At 45.9% G+C, this 22,521-nt stretch overlaps 1 protein-coding gene across 1 annotated transcript in view; it reads right to left on the bottom strand.

Annotated features, from left to right (window-relative positions):
• The window catches only part of SLC15A4 (solute carrier family 15 member 4), a 31,573-nt gene extending 22,391 nt beyond the window's left edge, over nucleotides 1-9,182 (bottom strand). The window contains exons 1-2 of the mRNA XM_021668939.2: nucleotides 8,619-9,182; nucleotides 60-355 (exon numbers count right to left, since the gene is read on the bottom strand). Coding sequence (XP_021524614.2) covers nucleotides 60-355; nucleotides 8,619-9,167 — 845 coding nt within the window. The 5' untranslated portion in view covers nucleotides 9,168-9,182. The remainder of the gene's footprint in view (nucleotides 1-59; nucleotides 356-8,618) is intronic.
• Nucleotides 9,183-22,521: the final 13,339 nt, after the last annotated feature.

The following is a 22,521-nucleotide window of genomic DNA, read 5'->3' as shown; positions in this document are numbered from 1 at the left end:
GTTAATAAAGAGATCGATAAGTCCTATCAAACAGCCCGAGATGAGAATTAAGGGCTTACCCATTACTCTGGCGTTCTCCACGTCGCCTCTGGGAACAGCAGGAATACGTCAGTATCTTGAACATGTCGGTGAAGGCACTGCCATCAGGAGGCTTGGTGATGAAAATGCTCTGGCCACAGAGGAAGACCACAAAAGCAAGGCCGACGCAGACAGCGGGGATCGCATAACCAGTGACAAAGCTGATGTTCTGCTGAATGTAGGCAATGCCTCCTAATGACAGGATCGCTCCCAGGTTAATGCTCCAATAAAACCAATTAAAAAATCTCCTAGTGGCTTCTGGACCTCGATCTTTAACCTAAAATAACAGGGAGGAAAGACACTTGAAAATATATGATAGTCTTCAAGGATGAAAAACATATACAGTCAAGTGGTTAAAATTACCGTTGTCATCACAACCTTTAAGAAGTGCAACACAGTCAACATGGTGTTTACAGAAACATTCACGGATTTCTTCACAAAAAATGCACCCTACGCTTTTAATTACCACAGGTGCTGGGTAGGTTTCACTTAATTACACTAAATTCCAACAAATCCTAGAGAGTTTCTCTGAGTATGTGGACCACCTGCTATAGAATTTTTCTAACTATCTGAACCACTTGCCTTGGAATTATCTGGAATGTTCTTTAAAAATACAGAGTCAGGCCGGGTGTGGTGGCTCACACCTGTAATCCCAGTACTTTCGGAGGCTGAGGTGGGTGGATCACGAGGCCAGGAGTTCAAGACCAGCCTGGCCAATATGGTGAAAATCCATCTCTACTAAAAATACAAAATTTACCTGGGCTTGGTGGCACATGCCTATAATCTCAGCTACTCAGGAGGCTTAGGCAGGAGAACTGCTTGAACCCAGGAGGCGGAGAGTGCAGTGAGATCATGTCATTGCACTCCAGCCTGGGCAACAGAGGTGACTCTGTCTCAAAAAAAAAAATACAGAGTCAGCTGGGTGTGGTGGCTCACACCTATAATCCCAGCACTTTGGGAGGTTTAAAAGCAGGAGTTTGAGACCAGCCTGGTCAACATGGTAAAACCCTGTCTCTACTAAAACTACAAAAATTAGCCAGGCATGGTGGTGGGCACTTGTAATCCCAGCTACTTGGCGGGGCTGAGGCAGAAGAATTGCTTGAACCCAGGAGACAGTGACCTGAGATCACACCATTGCACTCCAGCCTGGGCAACAAGAACAAAACCGTGCTTCAAAAAAAAAAAAAAAACAAAAACAGAGTCACAGGACCCATACACCAGACCTGCTGAATCACTGTCTCTGGGGCCCAGGCCCAGGAATCTGCATTTCAAACAACTTCCCAGGTGACTTCTACTCACAGATAAGTGTTAGAACCAATGTTACAAAGCTCCATGCCTTACTGAGCTACATGTGAGTACCATGAGGCACCCCGCAAATACACTTAGGCCCCAAAGAAAAACACTGTAGGCGGCATTTGTTCAGTGAGGCCAAGCCACTACCCACAACGACTGTATCTGGTCTCCTGAGAACCAGAGATCTTGATAAACTTAAAGCAAAGAAGAAATCATGGATTAAAGATAAAACCACATGCTATTATTTTTAGATTAGACAGGCTATAAATGAAATCATGAGAAATTCTGATAAGGGTAGGGATTTCTCAAAAATCACTGACTTCCTGGATTCAAACAAAAGCACTGAGGTAATCATGCAACATCTAGGCTTATGCAGTTCATGAGGCTACTTCAATGGAGTCCAAGAGGTTGGGAACAGGTCATTTGGGGGCAGACGTACCAGAAGCCTTCTCTGCCAACCTGGATTTTCACCTCTAAATAGGACACCGTGTGAATGAGCCCTGTACTTGACGGAGACATTTTTAGTGAGTTTCATTTCCTAAATTTCTTTTCAACAAACTTACGAAAGGCTGATGCTGATTCTCATAAAAAGGCTCTCTTACTGTCTTAAAAACTTCTACCGTCTCATTCTTAAGTCACAGGTTATGAAAGAGTTAGAACATTCTTATTCCAATAATAGATGTAGTTTCTGGATCCACAGATGGTGGCTCATGTCTGGAATCCTAGCACTTCGGGAAGCCAGGGCAGGTGGATCACTTGGGTTCAAGAGTTTGAGACCAGACTGGGAACACAGGGAGACCCGCATCTCTACAAAACATTATAAACATCAGCCAGGTGCAGTGGTGTGCACCTAGAGTCTCAGCTACTTGTGATGCTGAGGTGGGAGGATCCCTTCAACTAGGGAGGAGGCTGCAGTGAGCTGTGATGGCACCACTGTACTCCAGCCTAGGTGACAGTGAGATCCTGTCTCAAAACAAACAAACAAAAAGATATGGTATTCAATAAGCACATGTATCTTTTTAGCAGTCACATATTTGATATACTATTCAAAACTCTATTTTTAAAAAGTTAAAGCAGAGGTGTAAAATTGTGTGCTCCTCTCTAAAGGAAATAGAGCAAAACAGAAAACAACTGTGTGAGCCTCAAAAAGAGATCTGTTTGAAATCCAAATGGTTAAGCATGGCTGCTGTGGTGGCAGGTAATTAATTATATATATAGTAACACCACTTCAAACTCAAAATCTAAGTTTAAAACAAAATCACATGTTCTCAAAAGTTTAAACTCTTCTCCTATCTATGACAATACTGAACAGACGTCCTAGACCAAATGCAGACATCTCTATTGAATAAAAAGTTTGAGTTGAGAACTTCTTAGACATCTAAGACAGTTCTTCACTGGGACACAATGCATTTAAATATTGCTCAACAGTGGGCACCAATTCTCATGCAATACTAGACATGGACCAGGAAGAAACATGAAAAATGTGAGCAGAGAAATGGTTACTGAGAAAACAAAAATGCAAGTGTGAAAACAAACAAACAAAAAGGAATTTTTTGACAAGCATAAAAAAGGCCAGTAAACATAATATCTAAACTTAATAGAGACACAAACTGTCTAACACCTGAAAGGTACTCGGGCCTTTCCCTTTTCCAGAGGCCCTTCACACATCTTCCCAGTCTCAGACCTATGTCCTCTTCAACTCAGCATCTGATAGTCTAGGAAAATCCTAACCTTAAAACGACTTTCATCCTCATTTCCTGTGTAATTGTGGTGGTCAATTTGTTTCAACTTCCAAGAGTAATCCATCAAAATTACTTTATAAACCAAAGACTATTACTAAGCCTTTAATAGCCACACACCAGGCATTTCTGTAACAAGGGAAGCTGGCTGCTGTGAAGGGACATCACATGCTTCCTCGCTCCTGGCAGACAGGCCGCAGCCTCCCTTTCCATGGGTTGCATGACATCACTGTGTGAGCAGCAGCCATGCGTCCTACCAAGGATAAACAAGGTTTTCATATGACTGGTCAAAAGATAAAACCAAAATCAATTTGGAGAAGAAAAGCTACAAGAACAGAATTGTGTACAGCAAGCCAAACAGTTGGCTGACAGAGGAATTCCTTAAAATACAGTGTCAGTTTTTCCTCTAGAAAAAAATGCATCATTTGCTCTCCTTATCTGTAAAATAAGATTTTCTTCTTTCAGGTCACTATTTCAAATAATCGATCCACCAAGAATGATTGTGATCTTTGAGAAAGGTGAAGCGCTGGGGGAAGATACGGGCCTGATGTGATTTACATGAGCATACATCTCCCTTGGACACACAGCTCACATATCCCCTTTCAAAAGCCAACTAGGCCTCCTCCTCAAAGCTATGCAGCCTGACCCCATTCATCTCTCCTATCAGAATGTTTCCCAGAAGCTCTACGTGGGATACGAAGAAGTAAGTGACAAAGAAGCATAAAAAGCACCTTAAAAATACAAATAGGTTTCCTCTAAATGACAAGGACCAGACCAGGACAAATTAACCCCAGCCTAGGGCACAGCAGCGCATACTTCAAGCCTACACACCTCAGGCTCCCCAGCCAGGCCTCCTGCCATGACACAGCAGCACCTGGAGGGGACCTGCCACCTGGCCACAGGGCAAGCACCCTGGCATAAAGCTACTTCTTCCCCCTGATGCTTTTCCACTGAGGTATGACTCACATACCACAAAACTCACCCTTTAAAAGTGTGCCATTCAGTAGTCTTTAGTATACTGAGACGTACAACCATCACTGTTATCCAAACCCACATTCTCATCACACCAACAGGAAGCCCTGTTCCCTTTCAGTCACTCCCACGCCCTCTCCTGGCCCCTGGCAACCCCTCATCTACTTCCAGTCTCCACAGACTCATCTCTTCCAGACATTCCACATAAATGGAATCACACAACTGAAGCCTTGTCTCTGGCTTCCTTCACTGGGTGTCATGTTTTCAAGGCTCATCAGTACTTAATTTCTTTTCTTATGGCTGAAAAATATTCCATTGTATGGCTATACTGCATTTAGCTTATACATTCAACAGTAAACATTCTCTTTTCATTAAAAATTCCAAATGTATAGGAAAGTTGAATCACAAAATGCACACTTTTCTACCCTTCACTTAGATCCTCAGCACTCTCTGTTCTATACACAAAAAATACTTCTGGCCGAGCGCCGTGGCTCATGCCTGTAATCCCAAGGTTGAGGCGAGTGGATCACCTGAGGTCAGGAGTTCGATACCAGACTGGCCAACCTGATAAGATACCGTCGCTACTAAAAATACAAAAATTAGCCAGGTGTGGTAGCTCATATCTGTAGTCCCGGCTACTCAGGAGGCTGAGGCACGAGAATAGCTTGAACCTGGGAGGCAGAGGTTGTAGTGAGCCGAGTTCACACCACAGCACCCCAGTCTGGGTAGCAGAGTGAGACTTGGTCTTAAAAAAAAAAAAAAAAAAAAACGACTTCTGGCTGAACTATTTACAAATAAGCTGCAGCATCCTATTTCACCCCCAAAATTTCATCATGAGTCTCCTGGAAATAAGGACATTCGTCTAACCGAAGTGAGATTACCACACCTAAGAAAGGCAACATCAGTACATTATTAGCTAATAGGTGGTCTACAAACTATCCCAAGTATCCAAGAAGAAGGGCCATGACAGCAGCTGGGATCCCAGCACTCAGCTCGTGATGCGGGGGCGGCCAGGTCTAGCAAGTAGCCTTTTATCCAGATGGTTCCCTTTTCCCACGAGTGTTACATGGGAAGAGACTAGGCCAGCTATCTTATGGAAGAAGGCACATCTCCTCTCAACATCCACATTTAATTATGGATGAAAGAGCACATATTCTGTCAGATTCATTCGAGATAACCCAGCACCATTTCCTCCTCATTTTAAGAAGTATCAGTTACTCGTCTGTTACCTCTTGGAGAGCACCAGCTTGTAAGTCAGGCTGCCAGGGCCCCCCAACACCAGCTCCCCCAGGCACTTGCTGTGCAGCCTTGGGAGCCAACCCTCCAGGCCTCTGCTCCCTGTGTAACAGGTGTAACTGCAGCACATTCATCAACTGTTGTGAGGCTTAAATGAGATCATGTGGGAACAGCACCAGTAAGAGGCATAACATAAGCTTTCGAGTATGCTTGTGTGACATAGCCAAGTCTTTAAAAAACAAACACTGACTGTGCTACCAGCCTATTCCTTCAGTGCTGACCCATGAGCCAATGGCACCGCAAGGCCAAGAGTCTGGGCCTTGAGATCCAGCCCCGCAGAATCATCACAGAACGCAGGCACACTGGGCCCATTTCAGTGCAGGAGTTAAAGAAGAATCCGACTAGAACGAAAGTCCAGCTTGATCCCTCACTACCTATAGGCAACAAGAAAGTGATCTCTTTTTGTGCCTGTTTCCTCATCAATAAAATGGATATAACTCCTGTGAGGTTCATATTTGGTCAAGTATGTAAGCATATGCCACTGTTCTATTAGAAGACTATCACTTCTGATGTCACTCTAAGGTGTCTGACTGGAATGGGATAGCCTTTCACAGGCAGAGTGAAAGCTCAGATTCAAAGGACAGGCTTTGAATCCTGACTCAGTCACATACAAGCTGTGTAACTTTGGGCCAATGATTTAACCTCTCAAGCCTCAGTGTCCCCATCAGTAAAATGGGCACCGTATCAGCATGTGTGTCACATGGACCAACCCAAGTACTGTGCTGAGAACTGTGTCTGCTGCATAGTAAGCCCTCAGCAAATGTTCCCCCAAAACAGGCACTCTCAGTCAGTGCAAAAGCCTAGGAGTCACCTTCCCTACTGTTCACATGCCTTGGTGTCAATGTCTGACCCTCCAAATCTCATGAAGAAATTTGATCCCCAGTGTTGCTGGTGGGGCCTAGTGTTTGGGTCATGGGGATGGATCCCTGAAGAAAGGCTTGGGGCTGTGGCAGTTAGGAGTGAACTCTCCTATGAGGGAGGTCATTGACAAGCCTGGCCCCTCCCTCCTCCCTCTCTCTCACTTCCTCTAGTGCATGTGATCTCCACACAGCTGGCAGTTCCAGAGGTCCTCAGCAGAGCAGATGCTGGTGCCCTGCTTCTGGTACAGCCTCTAGAACCCTAAACCAAATAAACCTCTTTACATTATAGATGACCCAGCCTGGGGTATTACTTCCACAGCTTACCTGCACCATCCACTTCACCCCACCTCCACTGCCTCCACTCTAGTTATGAGATACTCCACCTCATGTCCCTGTTGTCACCACTCCCTACACAACCCATTCTCTACAACAAGCATCTGCACACTTCTGTGACTGGGCAAGAAGTTCACATTTTGAGTTTTATGAGACATTTAGTCTCCATCGCAGTTACTCAATTCGGCCACTGCTTGGTGAAAGCAGCCCCAGCAGTCTGGCTGTGTAGCAAAAACGGGTGGGGCTACGTTACAAAAATACTTGATTTATGGAGACTGGAATTTGATTTTTTTTTTTTTTTTTTTTTTTTTTGAGACGGAGTTTCGCTCTTGTCACCCAGGCTGGAGTGCAATGGCGCGATCTCGGCTCACCGCAACCTCCGCCTCCTGGGTTCAGGCAATTCTGCCTCAGCCTCCTGAGTAGCTGGGATTACAGGCACGCGCCACCATGCCCAGGTAATTTTTTGTATTTTTAGTAGAGACGGGGTTTCACCATGTTGACCAGGATGGTCTCGATCTCTTGACCTCGTGATCCACCCGCCTCGGCCTCCCAAAGTGCTGGGATTACAGGCGTGAGCCACCGCGCCCGGCTGAAATTTGATTTTCATAAAATTTTCACTCGTCACAAATTATTCTGTTTCCGACCCTTAAAAATTTAAGGACCATTCTTAGCTTGCAAATCCTCAAAAAACAAGAAGTAGACCTGACCTGCCACCCCAGCTTCGGCGCCTGCTCTGCACATGACATCAATCTTATCACTCCCTGCTGGAACGCAGTAAAGCTCCCTATTGTATCCAAATGCTTTAACACTCCTCACATGATCTGCCCCAGCCTGCCACCTCACTTCCCACTTTAGTTTTGATTTTCCGAAATGCTGAGTTTGCTATTGCTCTTAGAGGCTGCATATTCTGCATCTAATGCTTGGTGACCATTTCCTCTCCCCTCCTGAAGAGCTGCAGTGGTTCCTCCCTCATTTCTTGGCAGTTACAGTTACAGGGGAGCAGCTTGATGCTAACTTGATTCAAACTCATCTTCATTTGAGCTTTCCTACCCAACCTAGCCCAAAACTCCTTTAAAACCACAAAAACGCAGCATGAGTGTTTTCCACTTCTTTGTAAAGAAGCTAAGGCAACAACGGGGCTTCCCCTTCACTGGCTTCCTGGGCCAAGGCCTCTGCACCTGCGAATCCCCGTATTTGGAAAGCTCCTGCAACAACTGCTCTTGCCTATCTATCCTTCTGGTCTGAATTTACACGGCCTGAACAAAGAGAAGGTCCTATTTATTTATTTAGAGATCGGGTCTCGCTCTGTCGCCCAGGTTGGAGTGCAGTGGCGCGATCTTGGCTCACGGCAACCTCCACCTCCTGGGTTCAGGCGATTCTCCTGCCTCAGCCTCGCGAGTAGCTGGGATAAGCGGCGCGCACCACCATGCCCGGCCAATTTTTGTATTTAGTAGATACAGGGTTTCACCATGTTGGCCAGGCTGGTCTCGAACTCCTCACCTTAGGTGATCCGCCCGACTCGGCCTCCCAAAGTGCTGGGATTACAGGCGTGAGCCCCCACGCCCAGTCTATTTTTAAATTTTTATTTATTTATTTTTGAGATGGGGTCTCATTCTGTTGCCCAAGCTAGAGTGCAGTGGTGTGCCCCTAGCTCACTGCAGCCTCCAACTCGTACGCTCAAGGATCACTATGTTGCCCATCCTGGTCTCAAAGTCCTGGGCTCAAGCAAGCCTCCCGCCTCAGCCTCCCAAAGTGCTGGGATTACAGGCGTGAGCCACCGCGCCCAGCCTCTCTTTTCTTTGAAGCCACTGTAGTCATCACCGTGTGTGTAGACTTCACCCCGCCCCCGGCAAAGCCCTTCCAGCACCTATCACACCGGTCCCTCCGGTCTTGGTCCACCTGCTCTCGGGCTTCCTCTGCACTAGACAGAAGCCCCCTGGAGCAAGGGGCTCCCTCTGCGGTCCCGTGGCGGAGCAGGATAGAGACAGGAGCAGGGGAAGAAGTTGGGGCTGGACAGGGACAGGGAGAGCGCGAGGGCGCGGCTCACCTGGTCCGCGCCGAAAGGCGTGATGTTGGCCTTGACGGTGGCCACACCTAGGCCCACCAGCGCCAACCCCGCGAAGGTGGCGGGAGCGCAGCGGCGGGCGGCGGCATCGGGGCAGGGCTCCGAGCAGTTGAGCGGGCGCAGAGTCCCGCAGAGCGCGGCTTGTGTGGCGGGCGCGGCCAGCAGCGGGAAGGCCAGCATGCCCAGCAGGTAGAGCGCCAGGCTCAGCAGGATGGCGCGCGCCCGGCCCAGCCGCGCGTCGGCCAGCCAGCCCCCAAACGGCGAACCCAGGTAGGTGAGGCCCATGAAGAGCAGCAGCGCCTGGCTGGCCTGCGCGCCCTCCCAGCCGAACGGCGCTCCGTTCAGGAACAGCACCAGGTTGGACGTGACGCCGTAGAAAGCAGCGCGCTCCAGCAGCTCCGTCAGCAGCACGGCCCCGCAAGCCGCGCGCCGGCCGGCGAACGCCCCCGCCGCCGCCGCCGCCGCCGCGGCTGCCCGCCGCGAGCCCAGCAGCGGCGCCCGCTCGCCCGCACCGCCGCCCGCGCCCTCCATGCAACGCCGCCAGCTGCCTCCCTCGGTCGCCCGGTCGCCCGGTCGCCTCTCCCAGAACCCACCGCCGCCGCCCTTCTCGCGAGACTGCCGGGCCTGGGATGTCCCTATTGGGAGGGCTCGCCGCTGCTCAACGCCCCACTCGCCGGAACTTCCGGCCCCGCCCCGGAAGCTGGACGAGGAGGTGGCGGGCTCTCCGGGTAACCGCGTTGCTCCGGGAGCTGGAGATCCTGGAGCTTGGCCGCCGAGGGCGTCTTTTTGCTTTTTTGAGACAGGTTTCCCTCTCTCGCCCAGGCTGGAGTGCAGTCATGCGGTCACACGTCGTTGCAGCCTCAGTCTCGCAGGCTCAAGCCATCCTCCTGCCTCAGCCTCCCGAGTAACTGGGACCACAGGCGCTCGCCACTGCCTCCAGCTGATGTTTAAACAATTTTTTGAGACGAGGGTCTCTCTATGTTGCTCACGTTGGTCTCGAACTCCTGGCGTGAAGCGATCCTCCCATCTCGGCCTCCCAGCGTGTTGGGATTACATGCATGAGCCACTGCACGCAGTCAGACTGAGGGAGATTAAACAAAGAAGCAGGAGCCTGGCCCGCTTCGGGCTTCAGTGGGGCCCAGTAGGCAGCCCAGAGTCACACTGAAACAGAGGCTGCTCTCCAGGCGGGGTTGCTCAAGCTGCCCCGGTGCTCCTGCCCTGGCGTTCAGTCCTGGAGAGGACTAGGTTTCTCAACTGGGTCCACCTTTGGCATTTTGAGCCACGGGACTGTCCTGTGCGTTGCACAATGTTCGGCAGCAGCTTTGGCCTCTGTATCCACTATACCCAGTTCCACCCCCTACCACCTCAGGTTAACAACCGAAAATGTTTTCTAGACTTTGCCAAAGGTCCCCTGGGGGCAAACGCCCCCATTGAGAATCACCGGCTTAGAACAGGGCAAGCTCCAGCCTGTTTCTGACTTTCCCAGAGACTGCCCCTAAACCATCCATCGTTGTTTGGCTGGCCTCTCATCATCCTTCAACCTTCCACCCAAGTATTGACTTCAGGAAACTTTTTTTCACCAGCCCATCCAAGGCCCAAGTACCCCATTCCATCATGTTACTCTTTCTCCTTATTACCTGTTACGTTTTTCAATTTATTCATTTATCTCCCCAACCTGCATGTGTTCACAGGTGTAAGCTTCCTGATGGCAGGATTCTCTTGTGTTTTGTTCCTCACTATGCCCTCTGCCACTGGCACAGTGCCTGGCACAAAGTGTGAAAGAGTGCCGTCCAAAAATAGCCCTCAGCATGGCTTCAGAAATTGGGACCCAGGCCGGGGATGATGACTCAGGCCTATAATCTCAGCACTTTGGGAGGCTGAGGCAAGAGGATCACTTTGGTCTAGGAGGTAGAGGCTGCATTAAACAGTGACAGCACCACTGCACTTGAGCCTGGGTGGTAGAGTGAGAACCTGTCTCAAAAAACAAAGAAAAAAGCAAGAACGGAATCTGGACCCACAGCTGCTGCAATGATTCAATTAGTGTAAGACCACCTCTTCATCCTTATCTCCAGCTAAGACTAGGGTGGAGCCAGTACCTGGGAAGTTGGCTTGCCAGTAGGTCATCTGGAGAAGTCATCCTGCCAGTAAGTCTCAAAGTTGCATGCATTCTCTTTTTAAAAACTGTTTTAAGTGTCCAACAGATAAATTGATGGTCAGCACAGTGCTGCCACACAGCAGGCACTATATTTAATAAATGTCTAATTAGAGAATAACTGAATGCCCAAGTTGGGCCTTTGCCACCTGTCTGTTGATGCTTGTCATTTCCAGCTGTCAGCTCAAATATCACTTTTCTAACTCTGCTATACTAGATCTGCTCCCCCTGTTTTTATGGCCTTGGAACCCCCTATACTTTTTTTCCCACAGCACCCATTATAATTTATACTTATTCTGTACAACTACTGAATGTCTGTCTTTAAAGCTGGGGTGGCTGGGATCTTTGTTTTAGCCACTACTAGAGTTCTAGAGGCTAGCACAGCACTTGCCAATGATAAATAGGTGTAAAATTAACTGAATAAGTGAATGACTGACCATTTGTTGAATGTAAATGATGCAAGTCACCTTATGTTCTCATATATATGCATGTATGTGCGTATGTGTATATACACAGATATGTATATGTGTGTATGGATATGTGTATATATAAATGTGTATGTACATGTGTATATATGTGTGTGTGTGTGTGTCTATGTGTACATGTTCAAGGGCATGTACTAGGATCCTAACTTGTCCTTGAACATGTACACATAGACACACACGCACACACACCAATTTTTTTTTTTTTTTGAGATGGAGTTTTGCTCCTGTCACCCAGGCTGGAGTGTAGTGGCTCGGTGGCTCACGCCTGTAATCCCAGCACTTTGGGAGGCTGAGGCAGGCAGATCACTTGAGGTCAGGAGTTCGAGATCAGCCTGGTCAGCATGGCGAAACCCCTCCTCTAGTAAAAATACAAAAATTAGCCAGGCGGTAGTGCTGCGCACCTGTAATCCCAGCCACTAAGGAGGCTGAGGCAGAAGAATCGCTTGAGCCTGGGAGGTGGAGGTTGCAGTGAGCCAAGATCACGCCTCTGTACTCCAGCGGGGTGACAGAGTGAGACTATCTCAAAATAAAAAATAAGAAAGCAATAGTACGCAAACTTCGATGAAAGGTGTATATCTGAGTCCAGTGCTGCTTCCACTGTGAAGTTGGTAGATGCAGTTGGTAGATGAGACAGAATCTTTGCGTATTTGTTCTAAGGCTGATAGCACTGACACCCATGCAAAGTCTAAAATGAAATTAACCTTAAACATGGAATGAGAGCAAAGAAAATGACTTGAGTCATGTGATAACCCAGTGTCCAAACAGTGCTCAATACACTGGCCATTTGTGGATGATAGCAAACTAATCCAATTGCATTGCTTCATTTGAGAAGAAGACTAAAGCTAAGTTAAAAAAAGAGAAAAAAAAAAAACGGAGCCAAGACCACATATTGCAAGATCACATTTATATGCAATGGCCAGAATAGGTAATAGGCGAATCCATCCAGACAATGCAGATTAGTACAGTTTCCTGGTTCTGGGGGAGGGGAGGGGAAGATGTACACATCTCTGTGAATGTACTAAAAACCACTGAATTCTACACTTTAAATAAGTGAATTAAATATAAATAGCATGCAAATATGTCTCAATAAAGCTGGTACCAAAAGAAAGTGAACTAACAGTTACAATTTGAAAGGCTTCATGTGTAAATTTGTTTACCTTGCTATTTGGGGAAAATAAATATGAGCTCTGGCAATGCTGAACTCGTGATTACCTGTTACATTAGTAGGATCCCACCACTTTGAACCATGCCCCAGAGTATTCAATTTATGTGTTCCTCACAGATCACAGTGCCACAGGGCTTGGCCCATGACCTGCTTTGACCAAGAGAATATGTCAAAAGTGTCTCTGGGCCTGGTCTGGGCACAGCCTTAAAGTCTGATACCTTCCGCTTTCATGACTGGGGAGTCCTGAGCCATGATATTAGAAGTCTGCTTACCTTCCATCATATGTTGAGGAGGAGTCTGCAACTCTATGGAGAGGGGATTGTCAGCATCCCAGATGACCTGCCTACTAAATGCAGCCACAGGAATAACCACCAGCAAGACCAGCAGAAGAACTGAGACCCTGCTGAGCCTCAGCCCAGATAGCAGAATTATAAACAAATAACATGGTTGTTGTTCTTTTAAGCCACTAAATTCTGGGGAGGTTTGTTATGTAGCAACAGGTAATGGAAACACATTTGCCCCCCCATAGCCACAATCTGCTGACACTGAGCAGCAGCCACTGTCTGTAGATGGCAGACACTTTTCTAGCTGTCCTAACCCTCCCCCGTCAACTGTTGTCTAATTTTTTTTTTATCATAGAGAAAATTTTCCATATCCGCACAGTCCAGTGCAGGAGCCACTACCTATGTGTGGTATTCAAGCTAGTTAAAATTAGATAAAATGAAAAACTCTGTTCCTTACTTACACTAGCCAGATTTCAAGTGGTTTGTGACTATTGGCCACCATACTGAACAACATAGTCTAGTTCACACCATCATTGCAGTAACTTCTATCAGAAATCCCTTTTTTTTTTTTGAGCAACAGTCTTGCTGTGTTGCCCAGTTTGAAATGCAATAGAGCCATCTTGGCTCACCATAACCTCCATCTGTCAGGTTCAAGCAATTCTCCCGCCTCAGTGTCCCGAGTAGCTGGGATTACAGGTACTTGCCATCATGCCAGGCTAATTTTTATATTTTTTGTAGAGGTGGGGTTTCACCATGTTGGCCAGGTTAGTTTTGAACTCCTGACCTCAGGTGGTCCACGTGCCTTAGCCTCCCAAAGTGCTGGGATTATAGGCATAAGCCACTGCACTGGGCCAGCAACCCCATTCCATACTAAAATGTAATGGGTATGATTGATTAATTAGCCAACATCCATACTCTTTTTTTTTTCAAACAGAATCCTGATTCTCTTCAGGTATTTGTCTTCCTCAACCCACCCCTGCCCCCACCAGCTTCCCATGTAGCTCAGGAGAACCTGACTTCATCCTTGTTCCCAGATGGAACTAGTCAACACCAGTACTAGTCACATGCTGCTTCATGGTGACTAGTTGAGGAATGCAGACTCTAACCTTTTAGGACATGAAATTTACCTGGTGCCTGTGGTTACTGGTCCAGGAGTGGACAAATGAAGTAAGCTGACCCAGTCAGACTAGAGGGCCAGACTAGAGGAAAGGACTCGTATGCGATGACTGATAGAGATGCGTGCTCCCAATGTGGACATGAGTTAGGAAGCCTGTAGCTCTAATAGCTCCTGATGGCTGTTGGCAACCATGATATGAACCAGCTTAGAATGAGACTAATTTGGTGGCTGGCACAGAAGACTCAGGGAGCATGAGATAATAGTAAGTCTTACACTGTTTAAGTCACTCTGTTGGGTTTTCTGTTATTCGTATTACGTGTAGCCAAAAGCCACCTCTCATAATTCTATCAAAAAATTAAAAAAATAAAACAACGAGAGGGCATCCTGATGTTTTTCTCATGCCTGACCCGTGAGTTTTCTGCCTGGCTCCTGTAATGATTGGGTTTGCAGCCCCTGTGCTGAGCCCCAGTGATGGTATCGCTAATGAATTCATGTAAGGCGATTCCTCCCACTTTATTGGGTATGCTTGCAATATACTCCTGCCCCAAAAAGTGATCCTATGAGTTTCTCCTTTGCAGCTAAAATAAATAAATTAATGACCTAACCCATACAGTAGGCATCTAAGGGATAGGTAACTGTGTCTTCCAAAGTACATTTTTGTCTGTTGGCTCTTCACCTCAAGAGCCCTCTGGAAGAGGGGCAAAGGTGCCTGTGGTGTGGACTAGACTTGGAAGCTTGGGGGGTCTCCCTTCTCTGGTACCACCCTGTCTCCTGAGCCTCACCCAGTGCAGAGCTCCAGGGGGTGCAATTTGAGGCAATGAATTGAGAAACCATCAGAGACAGGACATTCAGGTTATTGCCTGACTCCTCTGACTGATGACATTTCTGCGTCTTGTTTCACATCTCTATTGAGTTGCTCATGCCTCGCTACCAGACAGTTGCCTCTCCTTACTCACAGTTTCAGCTTCCTCAAAACTTCGGCTTACAAGCAGCCATCATAGCCTTTCTGTGCCATCTGTACATCACTCAATCACTCAACAAACAGCTGTTGAACACCTGCCCCCTCAGTCATGACAGCTCAGCCTCAGCTCAGCTCAGCTGCACCACTGATGGCCAGTGCTTCAGCTTCTCCGGATTTCCCAGTTCCCTAGGGAGGGACTCTGATAGGCCCCCTCATCTTCGTGCATCCGGCCACAGCGTAAGTCGTTAGCCATGGCACAGCCACAGGCCATGTCATATGTCTTCCGAATCTCCTTGAGTAACAGTTGTCATAAATTCTGTTTACTTCAAGGAGTCGCTGTTGCAGCCATTCTTTCTGGCTACAAATAGTCTTGTTAGAAGCAGAAGGCATAAAAAGCAAAATCAATAAAAACACAGGCAACCAACAGAATAGAATCAGGTGTTCAATCCCTGAGCCTAAACCGACGCCACACTAACTTACTTTTAGTATGAACCAATTCAGCTCCCAGGATGACTTGCATTTATTTTGACAGAGGATGTGAGAGTGTATGGTCAGGGAGCTGGTTTTGATTTGACTTATTTCAGGCACTCATTTTATTTGACCCTTGTGTATAGCAAGGTCTATTTCTTGGGTACTTTTCCTCCTATGTTGAAAAAACCCCCAAGACATTTGCAAAAGTTGGGCTTTGCCAACGGAAGCAGGGAGGTGAAGAGAGAGAGAGAGAAAGTAAGTGAAGGAAAATGAACTTCTGCTTTCTTCTATAGCAAGAAGTGCAAGATGGTGTGACCACACCTAATATCCTATTTTAGCCACTACTTTCACAACTCCTTAAAGCAATCTTAGCCTAAATTGTAATAATATAATAGTTAATTGGTAATTATAAGTGTACTTGTTTTCTAGGTTAGGCCTTAACAGGAAAGATCAGTGAAGATAAATACAAAGAACAAGCTGAAGCACTAATATAAAAAACTCATTGTATGCAGTGAAATAAGCCAGGCACAGAGAGGTACAGAGCACAGGTTCTCACTCATGTGGAAGCTAAAGAAGCTCTCATAGGAGTACATGTTTCAAAATCCTACCGTATGCCTCATAGTTATGTACAATTATTATGTCAATTAAAAATAATAATGGGCCAGGCGTGGACGCCTGTAATCCCAGCACTTTGGGAGGCTGAGTTGGGTGGATCACAAGGTCAGGAGTTCAAGACAAGCCTAGCCAAGATGGTGAAACCTCATCTCTACTAAAAATACAAAAATCAGCCGGGCGTGGTGTCAGGTGCCTGTAATCCCAGCTACTCAGGAGACTGAGGCAGGAGAATTGCTTGAACCTGAGAGACAGAGGTTGCAGTGAGCTGAGATCGTGCCATTGCACTTCAGCCTGGGCAACAAGAATGAAACTCCATCTCGAAAGTAATAATAATAATAATAATAATAATAATAATAATAATGAAAGGCTGCCTGGCATGGTGGCGCATACCTGTAATCCCAGCACTTTGGGAAGCCAAGCTGGGCAGATCACTTGAGGTCAGGAGTTCCAGACCAGGCTGGGCAACATGGTGAAATCCTGTCTCTACTGAAAATACAAAAATCAGCTGGGCATGGTGACGGGCATCTGTAATCCCAGCTACTCAGGAGGCTGAAGCAGGAGAAATGCTTGAACCTGAGAGGCAGAGTTTGCAGAGAGCTGAGATCGCACCACTGCAAACATAGAGCCTGGGCAACAGAGCAAGACTCCATCTCAAATAAATAAATAAGTAAGCAAGCAAAAAAAGAAACATCTCAGTATGATAATAAAGGGATCTGGTCAGGTGTGGTGGCTCACACCTGGAGTCCTGACACTTTGGGAGGCCAAGGCAGGCAGATCACCTGAGGTCAGGAGTTTGAAACCAGCTTGATCAACATGGGGAAACCCCATCTCTACTAAAAATACAAAAATTAACCTGGCGTGATAATGCAAACCTGTAATCCCAGCTACTACTCGGGAAGCTGAGGTGGGAGAATTGCTTGTCTGTAATCCCAGTTACTACTTGGGACACTGAGGTGGGAGAATTGCTTGAACTCGGGAGCTGGAGGTCACAGTGAGCCAAGATTGTGCCACTGCATTCTAGCCCGGGCAACATAGCGAGACTCCATCTCAAAAAAAAAAAAAAAAAAAGAAAGAAAGAAAGTATCAGCAATTCATGGGGAAAGGATGCATTGTTAAACAAATTATGTTGGAGTGAATCACTAAACATGGGGGAAGATAGGCTTCATATTTTGTACCAACATAAATTCCAGATGGATTAAATATTAAAATAAACCAAAAATATAAAAGCACTAGGAGAAAATATTGGCAAACGTATAATCTTCGAGTGAAAATGACTTCTTAAGCCTAACACTAAAGGAAGAAGGCATGCAGGAAAAAATTACTTTGACTGCATGAAGATTTAAAACTTATGTGTATAAAAAATAATAATTGCTGTTGACAGCACACAAACTAAGAAAAAAATGGAAGTATTATAAGTATTATAACTAAGACAAGGTAAATGTTCTTTTTCTTTTTTTGAGATGGAGTCTCTCTCTGTCACCCAGGCTGGAGTGCAGTGGTGCGATCTCTGTTCACTGCAAACTCCACCTCCCGGGTTCAAGCGATTCTCCTGTCTCAACCTTGAGAAAGTTAATGTTCTTATTTTATAATGAGTTCTAAAGAATATTATGAAAAGATAAACATCCAACAAATAAAATTGGCACAGTGAGTGGCAGGCTGTTTCAAGGACAGCTGTTGCTGTGTCCTGTTCAACATCCATTCTCCCTTCTGGTGACTGCACCTTGATTTTCCTTAGCTAATCAATGCTCCCTGTGATTTAGGTAGGGCAGCTGGATCCCCTAGCCCAAGAGTGGGCATTTGACCTACGCCTATACAATCAGCAGGATCCCATCTATTGAGCTAAATTAATTGTTTCAGGCTGGGCACGGTGGCTCATGCCTATAATCCCAGCACTTTCAGAGGCCAAGGTGAGCGGATCACCTGAGGTCAGGAGTTTGAGACCAGCCTGGCCAACATGGTGAAAACCTGTCTCTACTAAAAATATAAAAATTATCTGGGCATGGTGGCATACACCTATAATCCCACTACCAGAGAGGCTGACCCAGGAGAATTGCTTAAAGCCAGGAGGCAGAGGTTGCAGTGAGCTGAGCTCATGCCACTGCACTCCAGCCTGGGCAACAGAGTAACATTCTATCTCAAAATAAAATAAAATAAAATAATAAAAATAAAGTAATTGGTTCAGAGATGGACATGTGATCAGGTTGGTCAAAGCTAATCCCAGAATGTATTCTGGAATGAGCAGGAAGAAGTGATTCTCTTTTCTATTGAGTTTGACATTAAAGAGATATAAGCTTGGAGTTGCCAGAGAACGTCTTGTGAAACCAGAGAACTAAGCATTCCAGAAGGAGATAGAGATGAGGGAAACACTTGTTTTAAAAAGACAGTTTAAATCCCACCATTTTGGAGGCTGAGGTGAGTGGATCACCTGAAGTCAGGAGTTCAAGACCAGCCTGGCCAACATGGTGAAACCCTGTCTCTACTAAAATACAAAAAGCCAGGCTAAAGGTGGCATGTGCCTGTGGTCTCAACTACTTTGGAGGCTGAAGCAGGAGAATCGCTTGAACCTGGGAGGTGGAGGTTGTAGTGAACCAAGATGGTGCCAATGCACTCCAGCCTATGTGACAGACAAAAGAACAAAAAAAGACAGTTTACAGGTCTTGGTTCTGATCATAGCTAGAAATATAGCTGCTTCTTTAGAAGTAGCTATAGCTTTTTCTTTAGAAGTAGACATTTTAATTGTGAGTCCATAAATTCTCTTTTCGGTTAAGCAAATGTGACATTCTGTCACTTGTGATAGAAAAAGTTCCAACCAGCTATGTATGAAAATCAAATCAAAATGGATTAAAGACTTAAATTTAAGACCTGAAACTATGAAACTATGACAAGAAAATACTGGGGAGGCCAGGAGTCGTGACTCATGCCTATAATCCCAGCAGTTTGGGAGGCCGAGGTGGGTGGATCACTTGAGGTCAGGAGTTCAGGACCAGTCTGGCCAACATAGTGAAACCTTGTCTCTACTAATAATACAAAAATTAGCTGGGCATGATGGTGGGTGCCTGTAATCTCAGCTACTCTGGAGGCTTGGGCAGAAGAATCGCTTGAACTTGGAAGGTGGACACTGCAGTGGGCCAAGATCGCACCACTGCAGTTCAGCCTGGGCAAGAGACTGAGACTCTGTCTCAAAAAAAAAAAAAAAAAAAAAATGGGTAACTCCTCCAGGACATTGGTCTGGACAACTATTTCTTGAGTAAAACACTACAGGCAAAGGGAACCAAAGTGAAAATAGACAAATGGGATCACATCAAATTAAAAAGCTTCTTCACAGCAAAGGAAACAATCAGCGAAGTGAAGAGAGCCCACAGGATGGGAGACAGTATTTGCAGACTTCCCATCTGATGAGAGATTAATAACCAGAATATATAGACAACACAAATGACTCAACAGGAAAAATTCTAATAATCTGATTTTTAAAATGGGTAGAAGATATGAAAAGACATTTCTCAAGAGAAGACCCACAAATGGCAAACAGGTATATGAAAACATGCTCAAAATCGTTGATCATCAGAGAATTGCAAATCAAAACTACAGTGAGGCTGGGCGTGGTTGCTCATGCCTGTAATTCTAGCACTTTGGGAGGCCAAGGCAGCCAGATCACTTGAGGTCTAGAGTTCAAGACCAGCCTGGCCAACATGGTAAAACCCTGTCTCTACTAAAAATAGAATAATTAGCCAGGCATGGTGGCGCATGCCTGTAATGCCAGCTACTCGGGAGGCTGAGGCAGCAGAATTGCTTGAACCTGGGAACGGAGGTTGTAGTGTGCTGAGGTCATGCCACTGCATTCCAGCCTGAGCAACAGAGTGAGACTCTATCTCAAACAAAACAAAACAAAAATACAATGTGAAATCATCTCACCCTAGTTAAAATGACTTTTATCTTGGCCGGTCATGGTGGCTCACGCCTATAATCCCAACACTTCAGGAGGCTAAGGGCAGGTCACCTGAGGCCAGGAGTTCCAGACCAGGCTGGCCAACATGGTGAAACCCCGTCTCTACTAAAAATACAAAAATTAGCCAGGCGTGGTGGTGCACACCTGTAATCCCAGCTACTCAGGAGGCTGAGGTGGGAGAATCACTTGAACCTAGGAGGCAGAAGTTGCAGTGAGCCGAGATGGAGCCACTGCACTCCAGTTTGGGTGACAGAATGAGACTCCATCTCAAAAACAAAAATTAAAAAATAACTCACAAACAAATCTAGTATTTGATGGCACAGCAATAAACAGCAATCTATTGTGCATTTTAAAATAAGAGTATAATTAAATTGTTGATAACACGAAGAAATAAATGCCTAAGGTGATGGATACCCCCTTTACCCTGATGTAATTATTACACATTTCACACCTGTACCAAAATATCTCATGTGCCTCTTAAATATGTATACTTATTACGTACCCATACAAATTTAAAAAATTTAAACATTAAAAAAAAGTTTGAACCAGTACAAGCATACACAGTCACAGAAAGCAATTCAAATGCCTTTCATGAAAAAAAAAAGTCAAATTACACCGGTAATTTTAAAATGCCAGAAGAGGAGACATGGTTTGTTGCTTGACCTGAAAAATACCCCGTGTCAGAATGTTCTGGGAAATGACTGTGCTCATAAGTGACCAATGGAAAGTAAATCGGTGCAGCTTTTCCGGAGGATAATTCGTCACTCGTATCAAAAACATATGGACTTACACTTTGAATGTGCAGTTCCACTTCTAGAAATTAAAGAATGAATGCCCAGACTTACCAATAAAATATTCATTACAATGTTGCATAAAATCACAAAATGCGTGGAAACGGCAAAGATGTGCAATAACAAGGCAGAGATGAAATCAGTTCCAGTGCATGCGTATACTGGAATTCTACGTCGTTATTCAAATGGTACTGCAGATGTAGGATTAGGAGTTGGAAAAGTATTCATGACATATTCTTATATTATTTTTCTATTCCTGCATAGCACATAACCACTACTTCAGCAGCTTGAAATGGCACCCATTTATGAGCTCACAGGCTTCAGTAGGTGGGAAGTCTGGGCATTGGCATGACTGGCTTCTCTGTCCAGGGCCTCACGAAGCTGAGATCAAAGTGCTGGCCAGGCTGAAATCTCTTCTGGAGGTCAGGGCTCTCTTTCATGCCCACATGGTTGTGGCAGGAGGTAGTTCCTCGAGGAGATGGGTTGAAGGGCCACTTCCTTGCTGCCTGATGGTTGGGGGCTGCTCTCTCTCAGCTCCTAGAGCCCGCCTGCCTCCCTCATCATGCAGTTTTCTTTGTCTTCAGAGGAGCAGTAGAGAATCTCCCTGACGTCAAGCCCCTCTCACCCTTTGAATCTTTCTGAGGAAATGCTCAGTCCTTTCAAGGAGACAATTGTTAGATGAGGCTCATCCTTCATAATCTTCCTATTTTAAGGTAACTTAATCTGGGGGTTCAAGTCTCATCTGCAGATTCTCTCTGTGACAGCCCCCGGATTGACATGTGATGGAATCAGGAGGAGGTGTGTGTGCACACCAGGGACGGGAGCTCTAGCGGGCCCTGTTAGATTTTTGCCTGCCACAGTTATTAAGTAATAAAGAGCATAATACAAAAAATGTGTAGGGTGTTTCTATTTCTTGTAGCAAAAATGACAAATGCAAACAAAACGGAACAAGAACCAACAAGAATACTGTGTTCATACAGCAGAGTGAAAGAAGCAGTGAAGCGTTTCCAATGCCTGTATTACCTCTGGGAGGCATCGAACTTTCCCGTGTCTCTAGCTCACTGTCTGTGAAATGGTGAGAACAGTCCCTTCAGTTTAGGATTTGGGAGGATTCATTGAAGAACACTAAACAGTGCTTAGAAAAATGTTAGGTTACTGGTACACACCCAGTAAAGCGGACTGTTATGATGATTGTATGTCAAGTCAGGGAAAACTTGAAGCCAAAATATTAATAGTAGTTATCTCAGGGAAATGAGTTTTTTTTTTTTTTTTTTTTTTTGAGACAACTTTTTGCTCTTGTTGCCCAGGCTGGAGTGCAGTGGTGTGATCTCAGCTCATTGCAATCTCCGCCTCCTGGGTTCAAGCAGTTCTCCTGCCTCAGCCTCCCAAGTAGCTGGGATTATAGGCGTGCACCTCCACACCTGAGTAATTTTGTATTTTTAGTAGAGACAGGGTTTCTCCATGTTGGTCGTGCTGCTCTCAAACTCCCAATCTCAGGTGATCTAGGTGATCTGCCTGCCTCGGCCTCCTGAAGTGCTGGGATTATAGGAGTGAGCCACTGCACCAAGCTTTGTGATTTTTACAGTTCTTTTTTGCTTATCTGAGTTTCTTAAACATATCTTACTTATTTAATTAAAAATAAATTAAAATGTGAAAAGAATAAATATGGGCCTCCACCACATCAGGTTGCTTCTGGAAGCAGTTCGGAGGGAGCCCATCATCCCCGAGTAAGCCTCTGATCCTGATGGCTGTGCCAACGCGCTGTTACGCTCGCTGTCTCCTTTACTGGAGCGGCAATCTTTGGGATGAGCAGCTTTGGGCTGCAAAGTTAAGAATTGGGTCTGCACTGTCTTCAGAACAGCAGTGGGAATCGAAACCCTGATTTTTTGCCAAAAGCT

Source organism: Aotus nancymaae, unplaced genomic scaffold (assembly GCF_030222135.1).
Source record: "Aotus nancymaae isolate 86718 unplaced genomic scaffold, 86718_ANA_hifiasm-v0.15.2.pri h1tg000021l, whole genome shotgun sequence".
In the NCBI taxonomy this organism is placed as follows: domain Eukaryota; kingdom Metazoa; phylum Chordata; class Mammalia; order Primates; family Aotidae; genus Aotus; species Aotus nancymaae.
The sequence above is the reverse complement of the archived record's forward strand: the minus strand, read 5'-3'. Positions and strand labels throughout refer to the sequence as shown.